We start from the raw sequence: 26,062 nt of genomic DNA, 5'->3' as shown, positions 1-26,062 counted from the left end.
ATAATAATTTAATTATGAAATAAATATGGTAGCAAAAAAATGGTAGTCAAAAATATATCAATAAGATTTATTGTTATATACTATATCTTATACCTGAGCGAACGCACTGCGCTCGGAGTTTTTTAGTACTTTTGTTTTTTTTCGTAGAAGATACTAATTTTACTTGCAACCTGGTACTTCAAAAATTTATTCACTATATGCTGTTTTGAGTAAAATTCCATCTTTTCAGTAAAAACCAATCTATATAGATATTATTATACTTGATGTATAATAACATACCGGGGCAGTTTGGGAATTTATAATTTCTGAATTTTCTCTGGTATGGTCTGGTGGGAGCCTTTGGCCGTGTCTATTTACTATCCTAGAGACAAAGTGTGCCGCCAAGCAATTTAGCGTTCCGGTACGATGTCACGATTATGGGTTTCATATAACAGCCAACAGCCACCAACAGCCAACAGGTAGATTGGTAAAAAAAAATTACTTAGATAAGTAAAAAATAAAAGAACAAATGCATATATTTATTTTATACTATGAAGACCATAACTTCGATACGATCACACCGGATGATAAGTCATGATGCAGCAGTCTAAAAATGTACAAAGTCAAAGTTAAAACATCTAATTCAAGTAGGCCCATATGACACTTTTGATGCCTACACTATGTAAAAATATGTAGATATGAGTACATGGTACGTGATAGCGATAACTACATTTGTAAACTTAAAAATGAGGCTACAAACCTTCCTACAAGTTACAAACTCTTACGCTAAACATATGTATATACTTACTAAATAGTGGGTAAAAATCTAGCTAGGAACTCAATCAACATTTTGCCACGAGGAAAAACAAAATTTCACGGCCGAGTTCAACTATTAATTATTCTATTGTTACTGAAAGTAATCAACTTCAGAGTTTGTTATGAGAAAATACATTGATAAAGGCGGCTACCGATCGGTAGGAAATGTCATGATCGATATCAGCGTATTTAATATGCTACAGATGATAGTTTTACCCTTGAATATACCTTGAAGCTGCATAACTGATGCCAAATGAAAAAAATATGTAAAAAAAACACAAACGAAATTCTGGATATTTTTAAAAACCCCTTACGATTTATTTATTTTATTCCACTACAAGTTAGCCCTTGTCTGCAATCTCACCTGTTAGTTAGTGATGATGCAGTCTAAGATGGTAGCGGGCTAACTTGTTAGGGAGTATGGTAGTCATACCCCTTAATCATTTCCACGCGACATCGCACCGGAACACTAAATCGCTTAGCGGGACGTCTTTGTCGGTATAGTTGTAGCTAGCCACGGCCAAAGCCTCCCACCAGACCAGACCAGAGAAATTATACATTCCCAAATTGCTGCTGCGATGATGCAGATTGCGGTCAAGGGCCAACTTGTAGTGGAATAAAAAAAATCTGAGTTCAAACGAGGTCGAAAAATTTTCTGAATGAATATCATTCGGGACACCTTAAAAGTACCTACACACAAGACTCAAGAAATAATCTAAAAAGTCCTCGATTCTAATTAAAAACCCCATCAACTCGCCAACAATTGGCTCTCCATTTTTCATATACCTACTAATTTTATATGAGTGTGTGTATCGTAATGTAACGATAGATTATAGCTCTGACTCTTTGCTTTAGTGATAATGACAGAGGTCAGCGACCGGCGCGGCGGTTTAACTTGCTCACCAAAACACGGGAGTTAGTACAGATCAAATTTTGAACTTCAAGGTTCCATACATTTTACCCATCCAGTTACCGACTTAAGCCAAAGTAGCTTGTCCTGTTCAATATACTCATTTGTACCTTACAACATAATTTCACTCCACGCGATAAATCGGACTATATCGAGGCATAAGTAGGTTTAAACGAACGCGTTCATATCGTACCTATATCGTAAGAAAGAATGTAGCAGTACATAAAAAGCATTCTGAATTCCATCATTCTTCGACGTAAAGTCCAATTTTGTAACCTTTTCGATATCCCCCATCTCCTTTTAACTCACACACGCGTCCCTCTCTAACGACAATCGTTCTATTTACAAAACATTGGATTGGAGGCGAGGTTGCCATTCTTCGTTGCGCCTGCGCCGATGACGTCATATGCTCCGTCCTTGTCTTCAAGATCTCTCACTGCTTCCCGGTCACTCTACTAGTCTACTACGGTGTAGCAATGGCCGAGGGCCAAACCGTTAAACAATGCCTGTACGAAAATACATAAATTAGTTATAACGTTCTTTTTAATACTCCCGGCCTCCGCGAAGCCACAAGGTAAACGCAACTTTAACAACGCGTTATCATATATAATAAGTATCAATTAGGTACTAATAATGGTATATTAAACTCGAATTATGTTATGTTTTTATATCTCGCAATGACAATACAATTATTTTAATAATCAATGCCACTCATCTCGCGATTTTCTGACAAATATACGCAGATCCAACACTAAAATCGGTATTGAATACGTCGTTTAATGCAGTATTGTTTTTAATGTGTATTAGATTTTTATAGATTACTATACATTTGATGAATTTCTTCATGACAAGGTAGAGGCAGCAGGCTACCTCGCTATCATCTCCCGCAAGATAGAAAAATTATAGTAAATGTTGATGTTAGAAACGAGCAACTACTGAGATTCTTGCCGGCTCTTCTCGGTAGAATCTGGTTTCCGAACCCACGGTAGAGTCACTACAAACAAACATACTGGTCGTTTCAAAAGTGCTTAGGCCTACTTGAAAGAAATGAATTCTGAATTTAAATGTTTTTTTTTTTGGCATACCTACACCTACCTAAATGAAGCTCCTCTGTCGGAACTATGATCTTTATGATCATAGTTCCGACAGAGGAGCTTCAACAACATTAATATAATATAATAATACTGGGGGCTTTCAACCTTCCATTGATCTTCTAACCAATATAGTTCGATACTCTGCTTAACGCGATGTTATTTTAAAACGATCGTTTTTAATGACATACCTTTAAGAATTACAATTCTGAAACAAAAACGTCATTAATAATCCTTACTAATATTATAAATGCGAAAATGTGTTTGTCTATCCTTCCTTGCCTTTTCGACTTGGTTTTTTGGCATAGGCTTAGTTTAAAGGACGGAAAGTACCTAACATAGGCTACTTTTTGCTTCAAGAAAAAAAATCATAATAAACGCGGATAAAGAACGCGGGCAACACCTAGTATTAAAATAATACAAAAACTGTCCGATATTAATTCAGTAAATTTTGTAACGAGCACACGTACAAACACATACTCTAGGGTTAAAACTTATGCTTTTACATACATTTCTCGATCGTAAAAAACGTTTTTACGCAAAAATAAGTACTTAAAACATGTTTAAATAACCTTTCCGGTTTTAGCTTGGTGTTCCGGTAAAAAGTTATAAAATTCCATCTCCCCCTTTGCGACGTAAATCTAGCCAGCTATAGCACGCTAGACTCGTGTAACTCTTGTTCCCTATTGTTCAATAACTGGCAGTCGCCGGAGGCTCCCTGGGCGAAGGCGAATTTCAGCATTTTCAGCCTAAATACAGCTACAGTATATTTGCATTTTGTATGACAGAACGCGTTCGATTGAGTATGTCAAAGGCTTATGTGAAAGCTTTATGGACCGTGATTAAAGTTTGAGCCAATAAGAACCTTTTTTTAATAAGTTACGTTTATGCTGATTAAGGTAAATATCTTGTTGAACTAGAGGTTAGCATGGTGAGCTACGGTCTTGAGTTCGAATCCCAGGTCAGGCCAAATAGTTTTAGGTGTTGAGTTCTTCTTTCTAGCTACTTTCAGTTCCAGCCAAGATTACCAGTTAGGCAATTGGAGACGTTAAGCCGTTGATCTTCGATATTGTCGCTAACATATACTTACATTAATAATAGCTACCTTTAAGCTATAAATCTATAATATTAAAGGTATCAGTTAAAGTCTACAAATCTAGAAATTGCTAATATTATCCAATGATGGCTAACAAATATACTAAGTTAAGATAAATTAGGTTTCACCTTACTTATCTTATACTAATATATAAAGCTAAAGAGTTTGTTTGTTCACTTGAACGCGATGATCTTAAGAACTGCTAGTCCGATTGGAAAAACTTTTTCATTGTTGGATAGCCCATTTATCCAGGAGCTATAGGTTATATATCACGCTAAGATCAATAGGGGCAATGAAGAATATTTCAAAATCGGGGTTTTTTTTTTCCTTTCGAGAGCTTTGCTGCGTGCGCTAGGTAAACGGTTAAAGTTTCGATGAAATCTGGTATGACAAAGATGTTTTCCTTTAAAAGTTTTAAAAAGAGTCCGCGATAGCATAAGTCGTATCTTTCATACGCGGACAAAGTCGCGAGGGACCGCCAGTATTTTTTGTATAAGTATTAGTCAGTACGATAATTCTAAGTACATACTTCTTTGCAAGTCTAATATTTTACAATTTTGAAGAGAAAATTGTGAAAATACGGAATGAAAAAATATTTGCTCATGTTGCAAATACCTTTTTTACGTTTAAAATAAAGTACTTTAATACCTGTCATAAAGGTTTTAGTTAAATATGTATTTAAAGTAATGAAAAAAATAAAAATGCATTATCTGGCGGCTTTGGCCGTGCCGTCGTAGAAACCCAGTAGAGCTGTGGGGTTAATGTGACTGCCTTACCTTAATAGATTAGCCCGCTACCATCTTCCAGGTGAGATTGCAATCAAGGGCTACCTTGTAGTGGAATAAAAGAAATATAAATAATATCACCGAAGGAAAACTATGAGTCAAGTTTCCATATCATAATGGCAGCGATGTTTGGACAAGATGGCCGGATGTTATCGAAATAACCAGAATATTAACGCTACCGTATATCGCAATCGAATGTTATTTAATAAACATTAGCCACTATTGTTATTGGACGATATCATAACAATGGATGGATGATAATTAGTTACCGAGTTACGTTTAGATTATATCTTGTGATTTACGATAGAAAAAAGTTAAAAAGTTGGGCCGCACTTCATGAGTACATTATTCTATATCAATAGCCTATAACAGTCCACTGATGGACTAAAGGCCTCTCCTGGTGGGAGGGTTTGCCCATAATCATCACGCTGGGCAGACGGTGATCGGAGTAGATGGTAGTAGTGAAACAGAGGACTCTGCTGCAGAGGACTTAGTCGCCTTAAATGTTGACGTTTGGCACTCTATGTAAAATTACAGATTTACGCTTACGTAATTTACGTAAAAACTTCACACTAAAGCTTCGTATCAGGGGATTATTTCCTAATATTATAAATGCGAAAGGGTTTATGCTTTTCTTACCTATTTTTTGCACCTATAAAAATACTGCACCGACGTTGATGAAATTTTGAATAGAGGTAGCTTGTGCCCTGGACATGGAGCATTTAAGACTAACGGATTCCGTTTTTTTTAATACAAAAAAAAAACGACGATAACAAGTGGTACATACCAATTAAAAAGCAAGAAGTAAATAATTTATTTTCTTATAATAGGTTATTACAACATTTTTGTTTGTTTGTTTGAACAATTTATTGCACACACACATTTTATACAGAGTAAACACATATACAGAAGAAACTTGGAATAGAAAATAGGGCGTGCAAAGGATGTCTTATCGCTAAAGCGATCTCTTCCAGACAACCTTAATATTTCTTGCTTGTTAGTTGGTAGGTATATCGCTTATTAATAATCCTTCTACATTTTTGAGGTCTGTTAAAAATACAAATACATCTTCCGATTTAAAAAATGGTATCAGTAATACCATAAATCGGAAGATTGTCAAATAGGTATTACATCACATTAGTACAACGCAATCCGTAGTACACAGCTTCAACGGAAGTAATCAATTCAAGAGCATAATACAGATAGCGAAGACGGTTAAGAAGTTAATTGAACCACAATATGTTCAACCTTCGGCATAATCGTATTAAAAAAATCACAGTGTTATCATTCTTTTGAACTAAACTAACATTGCCAAGTAAAATCATATTCTTTTTACAGCTAATGTATATATTCTTTTGACAGCTAATGTTTAGGGATACAGATAAAGATCAAACAGTTTATTTAAATTATATTCATTTAAAAATTAGGTAAATAAACTATTTAATACAGTAGCAACATAGGGTATATTTTATTTCAGTACAAATAAGATTTCACCCTGAAATAAATAATAGTATTTATAAAGCAAGGAAGAAGGAACCTTGCTAACGTGCAGCTTTATGCGCATGCCACAATAAAGCAAACAGTCAAACGTGAAGTTATTTTATTATCAAGACAATCATAGATATTTAAACGCATAGTTAAAGAGATACTGAAAAAATAAACTAAATACGTGCGGGTGGGGAGTTTTCGTCTATTGAGTAAGGTACCCGTGTTGAGTAATTGATGTGCGTGTTAAGTAATTAAAAATATCACTGCTTCAACGCAGAAACCATCGTGAGGAGACCTGCATGCCTGAGAGTACCACATAGTGTTCTCAAAGGTATGTGGAGTCCACCAATCCGCACTGGGCCAGCGGGGCCTTAACCACTTCTTACTGTGGGAGGAGACCCGTGCTCTGTAGTGGGCCAGTAATGGGTTTATGTTATGATGAGTAAGGTCTGCGGCTGTGCTTAAGAAGGAGATTTCGTTACAAGCCATAGTTAACGTGGGTATAACCGCGGGGAATAGATAGTGGTATGAGCCTTAAAAGAGCCACTTATTTCGAAATCACAAAACACTTCAATTTTAATCTATTCTTATAGATACGATTCATCTTATTCAAAATTGATAGTAATCTATCTTTTATTGTGATGCAGATCGCCTCCGAGTCATATGTAAACACAAAGGCCCGTCCCGTTGCTGTTTCTTTTTCTCATATCCATTATTTGGTCCACACTTATATTATGGTTGTTGAAAAATAAACACATAGTTTAGGGTTGCCAAATTTTAATGTAAAATACCTATTCACAAATTATACGGCTGAGTTTATGATAGTTTAGTTATAGTAGCTTTATTTCTAAGTTTACTAATGTAGCTTCATCTCAATATCATGTAGGTACGAATTTTCGTATGTTAAGCACGTATCAAGTGTAATCTGTGGGCCTGTTTAATGAGACAGATATTTGATTTTTGTTTGCACCTAACTGCAGTTTGATCAGATCGCTTGGTCGCTTTAAGATATGGAAATTTATTACTACAGTGTACGTTGTCTTAATATTGCATTGTTTATTATTATAAGTTAAAATGTAATGTAACAATGTCGTTTGAATTTCGATGTAATTTAATGTACTTAACATACCACATACAAATGGCTAGAACATGTTTGCATTATATTTCGCTGCCTTAATGATATATTTATCGAATCTTAAAAAATAGCTTAGTTTAGTATATTAACATTATTTTCAAATTACCTACTTATTTATTATTTAAATTCTTTATTTGTACACCACTACACAGTTAGGAAAATAACAGACGAATAGAGAGAAACACAAAGATTGGAGTATAAAATAAAAGGTGGCCTTATCGCTTAGAAGCCATTACGATTAGCGAGCTATTTGATTTCACGATTTCATTAAACTACATTCAAGCTTTAAAGAAAGTTAAGTAATGCGCTTAAAATTATGAAATATTTTATTAATAGCAAGCCTACACGGCTCTAGCCACTCTGATGAGACTTCATAAAGACTATAGGGCACGGGTCTCCTCCACCAATAAATAAATAAATATACTACGACAATACACACATCGCCATCTAGTCCCAAAGTAACGCTTACTTTGGGGCTGGTGTTACGGGTACTAAAATGACTGATGAATATTTTTATAAATAACATACATAAATACTTACCATTATACAAATTAACACCCAGACATCAAAAACATTCATGTTCATGACACAAACATTTTCCAGCTGTGAGAATCGAATGCACAGCCGTAGACTCAGAAAACAGGGTCGCTGACCACTGCGCCAATCGGCCGTCATGAGAAGGAGTTAAGTAGTATCATCATCATCGTCATATAAACCTATTACTGAGAAAGGTTTAAGGCACGCTGGCCCAGTGCGGATTGGTGGACTCCGCACACCTTTGAACGCTTCATAAGTACCTGTGATAGGCCTACATGAATAAAAAAAAATTTAATTAGAATTTTGAATTTCAACGTTGAAGCAAGTAATATATTAATTACTTTAAACACACGTAACTTAGAAAAGTGCGTGCTGGGATTCAAACTCGGCCCCCCGAAAGTGCAGTCGAGCTCCTATCACCGCTTGAGTAGTATAAAGAAGATTTATTACAGAAACACGTTTGACAACCCTATACGATACCCTAGTAGGTACATATCTTTTGTAACTCCCATCTTTCTTAGTCATGCGGTATCAGATAGAGATAGAACATAACTCGAAGTCTGTTTTCCATAACAATGGCCATTCAAGTTTTCATATGCAAAATTTTCCCTTGTATTTCCTTACCTAAATATTAAGAGAAGCTCGGCTTAATTCTTAAATATTTTTTTCAACGGGGCCAAATTAAATATGTTTAGTGAAAATACGCAATATAATGGAATTGGCACGATTCCATGCGGGCATGACCTTTACAGTCTTTTTTAGTAGTTTAGTTATAAGTTTTATTATTACATTATTAAAAACGTTAAATATGGAATACCGCTTGCTGGACTTGTCGATATGTTGTAGACAGTTTTGATGTACGTAAATGTCCAAACTAAGTTGACAGGTTGAAAAATCGTCCTTTTTAACCGACTTTAAAAAAAGGAGGAGGCTCTCAACACGGTTGTATTTTTTTTATGTTTGTTAGCTCATAACTACTTCATTGATTAACCGATTTGAAATTTATTTTTTTTGTCTGAATTCAACTTTGTGACTATATTCAAAGTGGAAAAAGAGACAGCTCTTCTTTAACACCTGTAAATTGATATTACTCAGGAGAATTGTGTACAGCGAAAAAGTTTATTTTTTTAATTCCACTAACAGTTAACCCTTGACTGTGCTATTGCCATGCAATCTAGATAGTAGCGGGCTAACTTTTAAGGCGTTATGAGGCAGCTTATAAGGCAGTTTTATTAAAGCCAAACCCATAATTGATTTCTACGCATCATCGTACCGGAACGCTAAATCGCATGGCAGCATGGCTTCGTCGGTACTGGAACAAGGCTAAAGTATCACATCAGGCTAAATTGGAGATTGTAAACAAAAAACAAGCAATGCCTCTCACCGAAAGGGTTTTTAGGAACCTCATCTTAAATTGTTAGCACACCTAAAATCCCACCCGACTCGTCGAGACGTGATGCGCCCCGATGACCTAATTAGTCCTAGAAGCTCTCTAAGGCGCGCAGGTCTCCTGACGTCACATCCGACACGTTTTATTTTCAAATATCCTAGATTTAGTTCATCATCATCGACCCATTAGCGGCAGCCTACGGCACGGGTCTCCTCTCGGAATGAGAAGGGTTTAGGCCGTAGTCTACCACGCCGTTGAGAACATTATGGAGTACTCTCTGGCAAAGTAAGTGATGATTAAAAACGCACATAGCTCCTTAAATTCAGTGGTTCGAAAGAACTCTGTCTCCAAGAAATGAAAGCCGGAGCTTTAGGCACCGCTTTGATTTCCTTACCGTCAACACATAATATTCCTTTAAAGAAAAAAGTGTTATTTCTATGTTAGTCTATATCTCAATATAAATGAAAGCCCACTTAAAAAAATAATTATTTTTTCATATGAAAAGCTGTATTGCAAATTTTGTATGATCTAATTACGGATCCAATGATGGAAGACGGACGGAGAACAAACATTCCAGTGCAAGTAGAGAAATACGACAAATATTCCACTCATTTTCGACAGCTATAAGAACGAGAAGTAATTATTTTCTTTATCTCCCATAACCTAAACCTCAAGCGATAATTCCACCCTGGCGTAGGTATGTATTATTATTTCGTTCAAAGTGTTTATTTCCTGTATTTTTTTTATCTCGTCTTTCTTTGTCATTTACCCTATCTACTCTGCCATCTAAAGTTAAGTTTAGTTAAAAATTAAAGTCACAAATTTTCCTTATACCAGTTCCTAGGGAAAAACCACAAGTTAAAATTGTAATTCTCAGTAACCACGAGTTATCACCAATAACTGTGATAAAGCAATGCAGGTTACATTTAGTACCTAAAGTTTTAGAACTCCAATGAATTTCAGTCCCTATTCCTCATTGAGTAAAGTTCAAAATTCTTGCTCTACGTAAGTACGTGACTTGGAAGTGTAACAACACGTGTCAAACCAAGTTGACCAGTATTTATTCCTGCCCGAGGCGGGAGTGGTACAGATCGCCCAATTTGTTAAATCTGCATACCAATATGACATCGAATTCTATTATTTTAAAGGCTATTTTAATGTACCATTCTGTTAGACATTAACACGTCTGGGTAGATTGTACGTTGAACAACCGCTTTGAAAAAAACTGTGAGGTTAATTAACACGATACAGCTGTGTTTAAACTGATGTTGATATGATTACGAAATGAACAAGCAAAGGTTAGATATTTGGCAGCCATTCTCTGTATCCCTTCAACCTAAAATAAAAAGAGTTTTATAAACCATTTCTTCTTACTTGAATAATTACGAACAATCATCATTTTATAATTTTTAATAAATAAATAATAATAAATAAATATACTTCGACAATACACACATCGCCACCTAGCCCCAAAGTAAGCGTAGCTTGTGTTATGGGTACTAAGATGACTGATGAATATTTTTATGAATTATATATACATAAATACTTAGAAAATACATATAAACACCCAGACACTGAAAAACACTTAATGCTCATCACACAAACATTTTCCAGTTGTGGGAATCGAACCCACGGCCTTGGACTCAGAAAGCAGGGTCGCTGCCCACTGCGCCAGTCGGCCGTCAAATCTTTTTAAAGGTCTAAAAATACAAAGTATATTTTTAGACCTTTAAAAAGATACAATTGAAAATCTCTTTTTAGTTTATTTCTTTTAAGCAATTGAATTTTTTTTTCGATTTTTAAAATGTAGTTTCACTAAAAAGTTTACGGTTTACAATACAATAGAAGTTAAGAGAAAGTAGAATATAGAGTAGGTTCCTTTGAACAGCTTAAACTTTTAAAATTCAGTCGGAACCCTTAATTTTCCAAGGATTTTAAATGATCAATTCAATATTCAGGTCCACATTTATGCAAGCTGGGCCAAACTTCAGTGAGCTGGCTTAGTATTTTAACAAACAGACACCCTCTAATATATTTTTTTTTACATATAATTAGTAAGGCAGGGCCACTTACAGTAATTAGTATTAGGGTCCGGATTACGGATAACTATAACAATCGCAAAAAGAAAGATATATATAGTAATATTAGTATATACTTCTAGATTCTTTTACTTTTTTGGAATTAACGCGGGTGAAACAGCGAGACACAGCTAATCACGAAATAAATACTGTACTAATATGTTTTTAATGCAAATTTTATATTTAAAAAATACATTTCAAAGCAAACAAAAACGGAAAATCCCAATGAATTATTCGTTAAAATCAGCGTTTTTCTCATTTGAAACATTCGCGGGTAGCTGAATAATATTTTTGTAATGAGTCCCGTTTATTGCTCGCGGCGCACTTTGCCTAAAATATGGCCTTTCTCTGCCGACGTATTTACATACATTTGCCGTTCCGGGCTTTTTACTATCCTGTTTTATCGAAGATCGTGGAATCAGATTAGCATTTTACTCCGGGCAGCGTTTTAAACCTTTATTTTTTTTGGTTTAAACATGAAATTACTTGTAGATTATTAAGTAGATAGATCTACTAACATGTTAATGTCGTTTATTTTTAATATCCAACTGCACGAAGAACGCGCGGCGTAGCTTGGCTCCTCTGCATCACTCCCTGAAGAGGGAGACCGCTCACATGGCGACCTGGATACCTGGCTTGCTAAGAGAAAACTGTTGGCGCAGATGCATTATATAGCCTTTTTTCTGGAAGGCTTCGGCCTTAGCTAGCTATCAGTCAACTCGCGCCAAACGATGTACCGTTCCCTCACGATGTTGCGTAAAAACCGCTTAACGGTATAGGATTCATATAACTCTATACCCCTAACGAATAAGCTCGCTACCAGATGAGATAAAAATTAAATAAAGAAACCACGAATTGGTAAGCCCTCCGACCCCCTAGACGGACCATAAAAAGGTTTCTGAAAGCTAACATGGATGAAAAAGGCAGATAACCTAATGTGGTGGCGTGGTATTGAAAATGTAGCAGTGAACGCTTCTAGGCTGTTGATAAAGATGATAAAAGCTTCAGTAAGGTACTCAAGCTAAGAGTGTTTAAGATTAAGGCAAGCGCACCCCAAAAATATGACAATACAAACACAAAATACCACACCTTGTGGCAAGAACCATAGACAAGTTATGTTATATGAGTTGCCTAATGAAAATCGATTGTGAAAGCTAAATGTATGCCTAGGAATCTTCTTTGATTGGGTGTTACTTATTTAGGAATTACCTGGTCGGTCGGTACTGAAAACGGGCAATAATCTCTTTCCATCAGGCCAGATAGCCAAGCCTACCTCAAAAAAAAAGATAAGCATATTTTTTTCCTTGAAGCTATATTTATCTTGTCCCAATTCTCCGGCAATGGCTGATAGTTGATGGTGCCAGTGATTAATTACGTGTACCAATACGGAAACCATCGCTCCACTGATAACGGCTATCTAACGAGGTCGGTCGCCTCGGCGACTCTATTTCACTTTGATTGCAGCTAAAAATAATCAGTGCATAATATTTTTTCATTCCATATTGTGTTCGCTAGAAGCGGCCGAGTAAAAATGTAGATTCAACTTATTAAATTATGTTGCCAAACACCATCATTATCAACTCGTTACGGGCCAAGTACAGGGCACGGATCTCCTCTCGCTGGCCAAGTGCGAATTTCTAGACTTCACATGCTTTTGAGAATATTATAAAGAACCCTCTTCAGGCAGGTAGGCTTCCTCACGATGATCTATTTAGCAACTCGTATGTTACAGTAAATTTATAAAGTGGGTAAATAATTAAACTTTTGATATTCATGACATTGAGTTGGTGGGGATTTTGATATAAATACGACTGCATTATCGATGCACCTCATATTCCCCCCCGATGTCGCCGAGCCCTGGGGCTCTTCTCATGGCGAGCTTTCGCGCTCGCCCCACTCCCCCGGTGACGCTGTAGCAACCCCTCAGGTGGTTATCGGCAAATGTCCTTCCGAAAAAGCAAAAAAAGATGCACCTCAGTCCTACATGGACTCGAACGATGCAAAGATACCTCCCGGTGTCTTAGTCGTTTATCACGTATTTAGCTTCAATAATTGTATGAGCAAATGAATTTAAAGTTTTGAATTCAGCTTCCTATCTCGGATACGTTAAGTCGTCAATGCCGGTCATTATCACTAACGATTTAAAATTACTAGTAATAGTAGTCAGACACCTAAGCTCGCTAAAGCGGATTGCAGTGGCATCGTGTGTCTCAGTTCTATATACCTCCATATATGAGTGAGGACTGAGGAGTCCAGTGTAAAATAGCTTCAACTAAAAAAAAAATATCAGTATCTTAAAATGATGATGATTTCTTTACATACAATGTGTAAATGTGACATATTACTTCACAGGAGTGGTACATTATTTAATGGCTCTAAGACTTATCTGTGAAACCGAAACGCTAATAGTTTTTGAGTATATCTATGCAAAATAAAATCAAGTGACTTTATTAGGTACGCGTCGCGTTGCGTAGGTACTATGCGCGTGTCGGTCTTTTATCTTCAATAGGGTTGTCATAAATAAACACTTGGAAAGTTTTGAATTAGTTTATATAGAAAAAAAAATATGCTTCTTTTGAATTATTATTTGTACAGAAATATACTAATGCACTCTTCAACAGTATTTCGTAATTCGGCTACAAGTTTAAATAAGTTTTTAAATCTTGCTCCAGTCATTGAAATGAAAAGACATTCCCTATTCTAATAGTTATAAATTATAAAGAAGAGGGATGCAAAGTAATGCAAAGATGTCTGAATTAATTACGCAAGTAAAAAACCTTTAGCCTAACTGAGAATTTCCCAAGATCCTAGCCTGCATAATTTACAATTTAATTCCATTTTTAATCCTCAACTGGTTCCGAAAACCATTTGAAGATCAATCATATATAGAGATAGATAATATATATAATAATAATTCGAACAGATGCCAATGATACCACACCAATAATGGTCACAAACTGAATTTAACTCACATGAATATTAGGGCATTGCCATCGCACCATCGTTAGATGGTAGAGCTATTCTTGGAGTAACTGAGAAGATCCGTAGGAGAGCCAGAATAGCCAAAATAGTTCAACAAGTCTCAAAGCTGAAGTTCTCAACTTAGACACGTAAATTATACTCGAAAAGGAAAGTTTAGTTGGTAGAACCCCACTATACAAATGGAAAGACGATATAAGAACCTCTTCAAGTCGCTGGATGCAAATGAAATATTGTTACGATTTCGGTGTACGATCTCCAGACCAAAGATAGTGGTATAATATTTAACTAGCGGTTTCCAGTGTTTTCAAAATCCCGCGGAAACCGATGGTTATCTTGGAGTAAGGTCTACTCTTCTTTAGTTCATTTCTAAGATACAAACTAGCTTTGTTAAAAATTCTGATAAAATTTGTACTTATGCATTTTTAACATTAAGTTAAAAATGCAAAATTATGTTGTGTTTTAATTTCTAGTGGAGGCTAGAATGTGGTAACCCTAAACTTCGTAAGGGTTGCTAAATTTGCATTCGTTGAGTCACGATTCACGAAACTAATACGAAATTGCGAAATGCCATTAATCATTGTGATGTATATGAGCCACATATCATAATCTAAAAGCAAACAATTGCAGCCTGAATTTAATTCGAACCGCGTAAGGCTGGTCGCACTTCGCATTTATGAACGAATAGAAAAATAGAAGAATCTGAGACCGTAGACCGAAGGCTTTCGGAACTAATACTGCATACATTACCAATGTACTATTACAGATAAAATAAACTACGTTAGTGAAAGAATCATATAAAATATTTAGTAAATGTATAAGTGACTCAAGATATCTTCCAAAACAGACTTTTATCGTACAAAGTGTGAATTTGATAACGTTGTCAAGGCGAATAAAGGTGGTGGCCTGTTTATAAAATACTCTTATTAGAATATTTTATATTTTTTTGCTTGCAAAGGCATTGCTTATCGCTTAGAACAATTTCATTTTTAAATTGCATTTCAAAATTAGGATTTAATTTAAGTTACAGATAATTGTATTCAATCAAATAATGGAAGTATACACTTATTATACTTACTATTCGTACTTTTAACGAACCTAAAAGATATAACGTTAAAAATAACGGTCAATTTATATTTTGGCCCAATGTGCGATCGCTCTATTTGTAACCGCGTAAGTCACACAAAATTGCGAATTTACGCCTTTTGATCGCTTGCCAAAAAGATCAAAGTTGTGATTGGAGAAGGTCCAGACTCCAGACATCGACCTGGGTATACCTGTAGAGTTTAAACATTTTTATGTTTTCTTCCGACTTCTCTCATGCCACGAGGCATGTACTCAGTTCAGTGCGGTTTGTTTTGACAACTCTCGTATAGGTTCAAATATTATATTGCTGCTGGGGATTTGTTTGGGGAAATAAATTTTAATAGAGCACTACTATATTGACGACATCCATTATTTATACTGACGTTTTAAGTAAGAGGACGGTTCTATTTCCCGTAGGAGCATTTTGAGAATTTATAATTTCTGAACTTTCGCCTATCTATGGTATTGCCTACGGTATTGTGAGAGGCTTTGACCGTGGTTACCACCCTACCGTCATCAACGTGCCGTGACTATTGAGCGTACAGGGAAGATGTCGCGTAGAAGCTCTACCACTATTTTTTTTCTCTCTTACTCCCATGGTGCGATGGGATGGTACCACCGACACGACAGAAAGAGATCAGGCGTAGGACCAACAGCTTAACGTGCTCTCCGAGGCACAGAGGTTACCGCCAATTTCCGAACTCTTAATTTCTTGATATAAAAACCCAATTCTGTTAATTGGCCCGGTACGGGGTACGAATCCCAGACCTCGCGATCTGTCGAATATGATCGAATAAAGAATAACGAGGCATTTAATGATTATAAGAAATTTTTCAACTATATTTTAAATATTTTTATTTAACATTTAATTAAGAATTATTTTAAGTAACCTAAATAAAATGTAGCGGAGTGAATCATTTTGATTATAAAATCAACAAATTACATTAAAAATAAAAAGATCATCTTTATCATTCATCAACCTATTACCGGTCCACCACAGGGCACGGGTCTCCTCCCACAACGAGAAGGGTTTAGGCCGTAGTCCACCACGCTGGCCCAGTGCGGATTGGTAGACTTCTCACTCCTTTGAGAACATTATGGAGAACTCTCAGACAAGCCTCACGAAGTTTTTTTTCACCGTTGAAGCAAGCGATATTTGTATTACTTAAAACGCACGCAACTTAGAGAAGTTAGAGGTGCGTGCTGGGATTCGAACTTTCGGTCCGCCGAAAGTGAAGCCGGAGTCCCAGCCACTGGGCTACCATCGCAATAAAAACAGAACTTGCTCAAAATAAATTGATAAATAAGTAGGAAAAATTCGAATAAAACTCAGCCTTTTCGTTTATTAACATTGATCGTGACCCCGCAGTTAAAGTCATCCTTAACAATGACAATTTAATAATAAAACACGAATTTATCATTATGGCAATAAAGGCAATTAAAATTAGAGCTAAAGGCGCTTACACAAAGTTACACAAAAGCCGGAGTTTACAGGGCAAGTTGTGGGCCAACAATGCCCTTTGTTTGTCGGTAATGGCTTTTGTCGCGGGCCTAAATTTTGACTCATTGTTCGCGGTGTGCATACACCTTTATGGCGCCTACAGACATGCCAACTTTTAACTCCAGCGAATTAGTGCATTACGGTCAAGAGACTGTATGTGATGTCAACCACCCTTTAGTGATCCTACTCTACTACATATTCTAAGTGTGGATGTTTGGATGTTTGTTAGTCAATCACGCAAAAACAGCTGAACATAGATTAAGAGTAAGAATAGAAGTAAGATTAAAAATTGATATATAAATGATGTCGTACGGAGTGTATCAATTTAAATTATGTGCGTCATCAAAAATATAAATTTAAGACTCTAACATATTAAATACGTAATAATACAGAAACACAAAACTGTAGTTATTTTTTCTATTATAGCGCAAGCGATAACATGGTGTAAATTTTATTCCATTTTTTATGTGGGTTTGCGTGATGGAAGAAGTTTGGGAGAATCTTACATATTTTTACCAACGCCAATCTAACTTGAAGTAAAAAAAAGGCTGTGTTTTATAATATGCAACTTGTTTATTGACCTGCTCCAGCTAATATTTGAACTGTAATTGAATGACGGACGGCTTTTAATTTCTAGTTAGTACTCCGTGTACCGTACCTCAGTTGTTTTATTGTAGTCTGAAAATATCTTAGTGCTAATAATACCATCAAATGCATATAAAGTAGCAATAGATTGCTTTATAGTTGGACCGATGACTAAATACCATGTACTTTTTTATTTTACTGTATACGTGTCGGCAGTCTATTGGAACATCTGAAGATGTCTTAAATGGAATTCTCATTTTAATCCAGTTTGTAGTTCCCAGTAAACTTACGGACAGAGTTTAAAAAGTTGATGAGAATAATTAACTCTGTTCTTTATTCTTAGATTGACTATACGGAACCTTCAAAGTTCTTAGTTTTTAAATTGAGAGATCAGAAATTGATTTGTACCTTTGCTACTATAAAACTGGTCCAACAATTCACATTACTCAAGCTAAGGGATTTGTAGACAAGCGATTTATTAACTCAAACGATTTATTTATACTGAAGTTATTTTAGAGATTAATATGAAAATGATTTTAGAAATACAAAGCTTAACTTCATTAGTTTAATCGTAAGATGGCGCTGCTTTCAGCTTAAATTACTACGTAGGTTCTTAAAAATTGTTATTTTTTTATATCTATTACTAGCGGGTACCCGTGACTTCATCCGCCCACAAAACGTAATATGTAACGATCCCTTGAGTTTTGTTTAAAAAAATAACTCTTTACGAAGTGTTTTACTTACATACATTTCACCCCAATATTACAAAAAAAAGTAGCTTATGTTACCCTACGCAAACCTCTACCTGTCTGTGGAGTCCTTTTAAGATTAGTACAGCCAGTTTTAAGGTTAGCACGAACAAACGCAATAGCCAGACAAATTTTTTTTCTACAGATTTACGTCCCGTATGCAATTTCATGGGTATTTTTTAAACGATGTACTATGTGCTCTACAAACAGACACTTCACCATCATCGGAGTAGGTGTTTAGGCCGTAGTCCACCATGCTGGCCCAGTGCGGATTGGTGCGGATTGGTGGACTCCACACATCTCCACACATCACAGGCATGCAGGTTTCCTCACGATGTCTTCCTTCACCTTTGAAACAAGTTAAATTTTAATCACTAGAAACGTACATAACTAAAAAAAGTTAGAGGTACGAGCTAGGATGTGAACTCGGCCCCCCTAAAGTGAAGCCGAGTTCATACTAAATGCGCGCAAACAGACACTTAAGTTCAATTTATTTTTATAGCATGGTGGGCTCCAACTCTCCTATAAGAAAGGAGGTTTGCTCAACAGTAAAAGGCTGAGCTTCTGCCATACCTTGAAAAGGAAATTAAAAACTTTATATTCAGTCGTAAGTTACCTGATACGTGCATTACAATAAAATATTTCATAAGCCATAAGAAAAACATAAAAGGATGGTTCGCTTGATTAAACATCAAAAACTAACGCAATCCAAACAGCTGCGAGATCCGATATTTGCCGCTATTCCGCCTCTATTTTAGTCATTTTTTATTTCGTATTTCATCCTATAACGAACCCAATCTTGCGTGAAAATTGGGATTCCATATTTAATAACAATAGGAGCTTTCAAAACTTGTATAAGATTTCATTTCAAATTGATACAAACAGCTAATAATTTGATTTATGTTTATTTATTATTCCGGTAAAATATCCGAAGTTTGTTTACCTATTTACCTGCTATTATGGAACTCTCAGGCGCGCAGGTTTCCTCGCGATGTTTTCTTTCGCCGTTACAGCTTGCTTAATTGCTTTACGCACATAACTCCGGAAAGTTAGAGGTAAGGTGAGAGGAACTCGGTCCCCCCGAAGGGAAGGCCGAAGCTTTAACCACTGATCACTAGGCCATCAATAATATGGTGCCCGATATATCGATCGAATATTTCATTCCATATCCTTAAATTAATCGATCCAAAATTAATAAATAGAATTTAGACCTTAGCATTTTCCTTTCTATAATAATTATTTATTTGCGTTATTATTTACCAAATAAATAAATATACTACGAAAATACACATATCGCAATCAGTAAGTGTAGCTTGTGTTATGGGTACTAAGAAGACTGATGGATATTTCTATGAATATTATACAGATAAACACCGAGACACTGAAAAACATTCACGTTCAATACACTAAACATTTTCCATTTGTGGGAATCGAACCCACGGCCTTGGACTCAGAAACTAGGGTCGCTGCCCACTGCGCCAGTCAGCCGTTAAATAAACAGTACAGTAACATTAAAAGTTCAAAGTAAACTACTAATCTCGGTAAATAACAGTCATTATTTGTGGTAATAGAAAATAATGGCAAACAACCAGTAATAACCAATTTTCTATTTCCAATTTAAAATTGCCAGACGATCGTGTAAGGGCCTCGGCAGACTAGCTGGTCGTTTCCACCAATCACAGAGCCTCTTCGGTGATGGAAGAAATTCTAAAAAAAGGCAGTTACTTTTAACCTTTAGTGTCTCATTTGAACCGGTTTCGACATTGGCAGCATAATATCAACTTACGAAGGCATATTATTACAACTTTCTAAAATTGAATTTACGAAACAATTTAGCCGAATGAAGAGTGTTTCAAATTAAATTTTTTCCCCCAAACTAACTTAATTACACATTAGACGACTAGACAAACTTCGTATCACTTAAACTTGATAGTATTCATAAGCGATTATCAAATATAAATCCAATTTTTTTGTCAGCACAAGAGACGTTCCCATAAAAGACTTGTCTAGTGAGGCCATGACTAGTTACCACCCTACCGACCAAAACGTGCCACTAAGCGACTTAGCGCTCCGGTACGATGCCGCGTAACAAACGATAAGGGTTGATTATGTGTGTGTTAAAACCATACCTCAGTGATAGCCCAGTGGGAAGGATATTGAGTTTTTTTTTACTTCCGGGGGGCCGAGTTCAAATCCCAGAACGCACCGCTAACTTCTCCAAGTTAAATAAATATACAATTAAATAAATATAATACGACAATACACACATCGCTATCTAGCCCCAAAGTAAGCGTAGTTTGTGTTATGGGTACTAGGATAGCTGATGAATACTTTTATGAATATAATACACATAAATACTTATAATATAAAGATAAACACCCAGATACTGAAAAACATTCACGTTCATCACACAAACATTTTTCCAGTGGGAATCGAACCCACGGCTTTAGACGCTGAAAGCAGGGCCCGCTGCGCCAACCGGCTGTCAAAGCCAAGTTATGTGCGTTTTAAGCAAATCAAATATCACTTGATTCAACGGTGAAGGAAAACACCGTGAGGAAACCTGCCTGCCTGAGAGTTCTCCATAAAGTTATCCAAGATCGTGGTGGACTAAGGCCTTAACCCCTTCTCATTGTGGAACGAGACCCGTGCCTTGTAGTGGCCCTGTTGGGTTGATCAATAGGTAATCTTGTTGAGGTATCAATGGTGACGATGAACCATTGATACCTCTATAAGAAAACCACTATCGAGTTTTAGCGGGAGATTTTAATTTATATAGATTGAATAAGTAAGCTTAGCTTGTGTTTTGGGTACTCTGACCGCACCTCACGTCGTAGAAATAAATTCCACCCTCATCATCTGGATGCCTGGTATTCTTCTACTGTTCGAAATACCAGATCATTTCTGTCGCGCACTTGCAAACTGTGTAACAATCTCCCATCGGATGTGTTTCCTCAAAAATTCAATGTAGGGTTATTCAAGGGGCGGATAAACAAATTCCTTTAAAGCCGGCAACGCATCGGTGGCTACTCTGGTGCTGCAGATGTTTATGGGCGGCGGTGATCACTTACCATCAGGTGACCCACTTGTTCGTTTGCCCGCTATTAATATAAAAAAAAAAAAAAGCTTTCGTGGGCATTCAAGGAATACTTCCTACCTTTGCCGCTCTGTGTCCATAAATCTGAGGCGTAGGTGTTAAGGACTAAAACATGTAATGCTGCTTGGCGAAAGCAATAAGCGTTAGTACTTCCCCGTATGAGACATGTTGCAAAAAGCTACTGCAAAATCTTGGGTTTTGTCCTTGCAGTACCAAAAGTCCCAGCGACGATATTCAACAACGTATTTTGCACTGCGCTGTATAAGCAAAGTACTGTATAAGCTTTAAAATATCCTAAAACATCTTGTTCTCTTGCAGAGCTACCGAGGCCGCAAACCCCTGGGCGGCTCAGTGTCAGCAGCTGTCGGGCTGAGCCCCGGCCTGCCAGCCGCCGCGTCCCCCGGGCCTGTCGCACCTGCCGCACCCAGCCCTGCGCCCTCCACCGCGCCTGCCATGAAGCAAGACCACCCCAGCCAACCGATGGTAAGGACAGTTAGATAGATAGACACTTCATTGCTCACAAATTTATACAAATTTTAGTATGCAAAGGCGGTCTTATTGCTAAGCAAACTCTTTCAGACGTATCTATATATAATTACAATATAAAATATCAGAGACGATATAAATACTCCCATTAGAAGAGGTCTCTAGTGGACAGAGGACTGTTATAGAGAGATGATGATTATGATATAAAATATAGTACGTTATAAAATAAGTGATACAAAACTTTGACTTCACTTTCGGGGGACTAAGTTCGAGTCCCAGCACCCACCTCTAAGTTTTCATAGCTATCAAAAATATCACTTGCTCACATATACATTCGTATTATAGTATACATAGTATATCAGTATGAAATATAAAATTTGAAGATTAATAGTATAATATTCTATTCGTTAAAACAAATCCCGTGGAAATCCTCTCGCAAATAAAATAGGTTGGATATCCCGTCAAAGAAGTTAGTTAATTTGTTTATCTCCACCCTATTACGTGCTAAACAAAGGTTAAACCCGCTCTTCTTGATTATATTTCAGTTTGCGCTTTGAAATAATTATGTTTGTTTCTTAGCGTAATTAATTTTGACATTAATTATTTGTATCTTTTAGAATATTGTGAGTTCAAAAGGTGATTCTTATATCAGAGGCACCTATTTCCTTTTGTGATCACAATTTAATTTCTAAATCATCATGAGATTGGATACGACTAACCCCTAACGCAAAAACGATGGGGTGTCCTTAGTTTGAGGTGTCTGAGTGACGAGTGTGTGTGTGTGTCTGTATGTGGCATCCTATTTGATGAACGGATGAAGCTTGATGTTGTTTTTTTTTTGTTTGAAAGGTGAATTAGTCGGGAGTGTTCTGCGCTATCTTTGATGAAAATCAGTCCAATATGACCGGGTTTCTAGTAAAAGAGCTTGAGTAGTACAATACTACACCCTGTGACAAATTTCAAATCCAAGATGGCCGCCACTACAAAATAGCGAGCTACATATTTTCTTCTCGACTCCCTTATTATGGGTATTTCCTATGTGTTCCGGTCTGAAAGGCACGGTTACCAGAGTAATAACATGCACTCATGCGGCTTAACACATACGCTTCAGGTTTATGGACACAGGGCGGCATGTACCAGGCCGAGTTCCTTGAATATCCATCCATCTGCTTGGTCAGTCAACTATCACGATGAAAAAAGGTAACAAGTTGAAATATAAAGAACTCTCGGTCTTTAGTCCAGAGGACTGTATACTAGTACTATAAAATATAGTACGTTATAAAACAAAATACAATAAGCAGTTATAGCGCAGTGTGTAGGACTTCGACTTCACTTTCGAGGGACCGGGCTCGAGTCCCAGCACCCACCTCTAACCTTTATCCTATATCTTTACATTCATAAAGAACCCCCTGACAACAGCATCATAAGCCACGTCAACAATTAAAGCTCGCATGGCAGCGAAGCTTACCTTAATGTAAATACAACTTTCAAAGCTCTGCTGCTCTGAGATCTTGTGGGAAATTTTGAGGTGGTAGTTGATAAAAGCCGTGGGTCTTGATATGAGTTTGAGTCCTGATCCATCCACTCTCTGATTCTTATTCGATTCCGCTTACAACTTCGTCCGCGTGCTCATTAATATCTTGGCTAGTTACCACCCTATCGACAAAATAAAAATAAAAATACTACTACAATACACACATCGCCATCTAGCCCCAAAGTAAGCGTAGCTTGTGTTACGGGTACTAAGATAACTGATGAATATTTTTATGAATAACATATATAAATACTTAGAATATACATAAAAACACCCAGACACTGAAAAACATTCATGCCCATCACACAAACATTTACCAGTTGTGGGAAACGAACCCACGGCCTTGGACTCAGAAAGCAGGTTCGCTGCCCACTGCGCCAGTCGGCAGTCAAAATGGTGCCGCTAAGTGCTTAGCGTCCCAGTACGATGTCGCGTTGAAACCGTTTATAGGTTTAGTGTAACTGCCAAACTCTCTAACAGGTTAGCCGGCTATCATCTTAGACTGCATAATCGCTTACCATCAGTTGAGATTGCAGTCAATGGCTAACTTGTAGTGGAATAAAAAACATAATAAAATTATATACTTACTTCCATAAGGTGAAGGTAGATTAAAAACTTTTAACTTTTATTAAATACTCGTCAAATTTTTTCCACCAACTCCCCGGTTATAATGAAATTTCAACTTTGAAAGCTCCTGTTTTGTAAAGAAATTAAAATCTTTACCAAAGTTTTAACGAATAACGCTGTGTAACATATTTGCCGCGTGTTTTCCTTCCATTTTGCGCACTCAACTTTCGGAATTTAATCATATTTCTTGCGTTCTAATATTAAAATTTTACGTCTCTTTAAATATTAAATCAAGTGGCCCGTAGCGTATTGTTATTTTTAGTTTTAATTAATTAGATTAACTATTTTCAGTTTAGTCGTAACATGAACAGGTGCTACTAAGGTAGAAAGTTCCGAACGTTAGTATAAAAGCATAGAGAATCCATACCTCTACCCATATCCATAGTTATATTATAAATGCGTGTGTTTGTTTGTTTATAAAATATGTTCAGCGTAACCATTGCACCGATTTAAATGTAGAATACTTTTTATCCCGGAAGGAAATTTGGGAAACGCAAGTTGTAACGGCAAAACTGTTCGTGGCGAAATTATGAAGTAAGACACATTGAGAACGAATTGAGATTTCCTTTAAGCCTGGTGTTGGGGCATTTACTGACGTGAACGTTTTAGCTATTGGCTTTTTCTTAAAGCGTTCGGCGTGAGTCAGTCGTTTCCTGCCCACTGCGCAGTGAGGTGCATACAGGGTATGCAGAAGATACATAATGGGGAAAATCTCACGTACGAGTTAAAAAAACTTAAGGCCTATATGCCTACCGCATTTTAAGAGTTATAAAAAGCCTAACTTTAAGTTTTTATAACTCTATGTACGCCACTGCTACTGCGTACACTGGTCTTGTATAATTTAACTTAGATTCGTAAAGTAATAAAGCAGTGATCTTCTCAAAAGAACAGTTGTGTTATTTCAACCACGACCAAAGTAGAACAATGGCATACAGTATTGGCTGCACACAAAGAACCCAATTTGAAGAGAATAAAAATATATACCATCCACCCAAAAAAAATAAGCGTGTCCGTGTAACCTTTACGCGTGACTGAAGTAAAACTTTTATTATTATTTATTGATGAAAGAGTAAAACTCCGCCATTTCATTTAATATTCACTATTTAATTTTATATTCTATTTAAAATTCATTAATATCACTTTCACATTTTATAAATATTTTCATTTGTTGAATAGAATAATTGAGAGTAGAAAATTGAAGGTTAGATCAGCACATGTCAATTAAATATTATAGAATGTCACAATCCTAAAGTAATAAATAAACAGTATACCTATTTAGAAGTTTTACAAAAAACTTTGCAATTTAAAATAATTTTACTTACGACCAATCCAAATTATTATTTTTAAATAACGGAAACAGAGACGTCTGACGTAAGCGTTACTTCCGTCAGAAAAAAATCTGAGCTACTCCCTAGTCGCGCATAAAGAAGTTTTATTTCAAAAAGTAATATCAGGAATATCAAATACCAAAATAAACGCAGACGTAGTCGCGGGTGATTGCTAGTTATAATTTCCGTAGTGTAAATTACAGGACTAAGTAGGTTGCACTTTAAATCAATTGAAGTCACAATTTGAGATGTTAATAACAAAATTGAACACCTGGCTCAATGTGCTGTGGGCGTTTTTTAGACCAGGGATCAAATGTAACCCTCGTAGCTTGAATTCCAAGTTAACGAATGTATTTATCACCATCTAAAAATTGGGATGCACACAAAGTGCCTTCTCCCATTCGAATAAAGGAATATTTGGCTTTATATTTCATAAGGGAAGAGTAATCATAATTTCACGCTTTTAGCTTGTTCACTTTAATGATAAAATAACGGTGTCAAACATGAATATTTCAGATGAAAAATGTAACGTTAAAAAAAATGAGAATAAAATTTCCCTGAGAAAATTAAACACAGCTTTATGTAAAACTTACGTTCACTTCTTTTTCTTTACAAGAAAATACATTTTGCTACAGGTCAACGACACCATATAAATTCAGTTTGTCACTTTGCAAGACGCAAAGGTTTGAATAATAAGTAGATTACAAGGGAATTCTATGTTATGGATTTATTTTTGTAATAATCCTAAACTCTCTATACTTTTCTTTTTTAGTTTAGGCTGCCTT

General features: G+C 36.3%; 1 protein-coding gene across 1 annotated transcript in view; it reads left to right on the top strand.

Moving 5' to 3' along the window:
* Nucleotides 1-26,062, top strand: part of LOC120625968 (DNA N6-methyl adenine demethylase) — a 70,234-nt gene that overhangs the window by 29,665 nt on the left and 14,507 nt on the right. Inside the window, exon 4 of the mRNA XM_039893249.1 lies at nucleotides 21,621-21,785. Within this exon, the coding sequence (XP_039749183.1) occupies nucleotides 21,621-21,785 (165 nt within the window). The remainder of the gene's footprint in view (nucleotides 1-21,620; nucleotides 21,786-26,062) is intronic.

This window comes from Pararge aegeria, chromosome 8, assembly GCF_905163445.1.
Source record: "Pararge aegeria chromosome 8, ilParAegt1.1, whole genome shotgun sequence".
Classification (NCBI taxonomy): domain Eukaryota; kingdom Metazoa; phylum Arthropoda; class Insecta; order Lepidoptera; family Nymphalidae; genus Pararge; species Pararge aegeria.
This window is presented reverse-complemented; position numbering and strand designations above follow the sequence as displayed.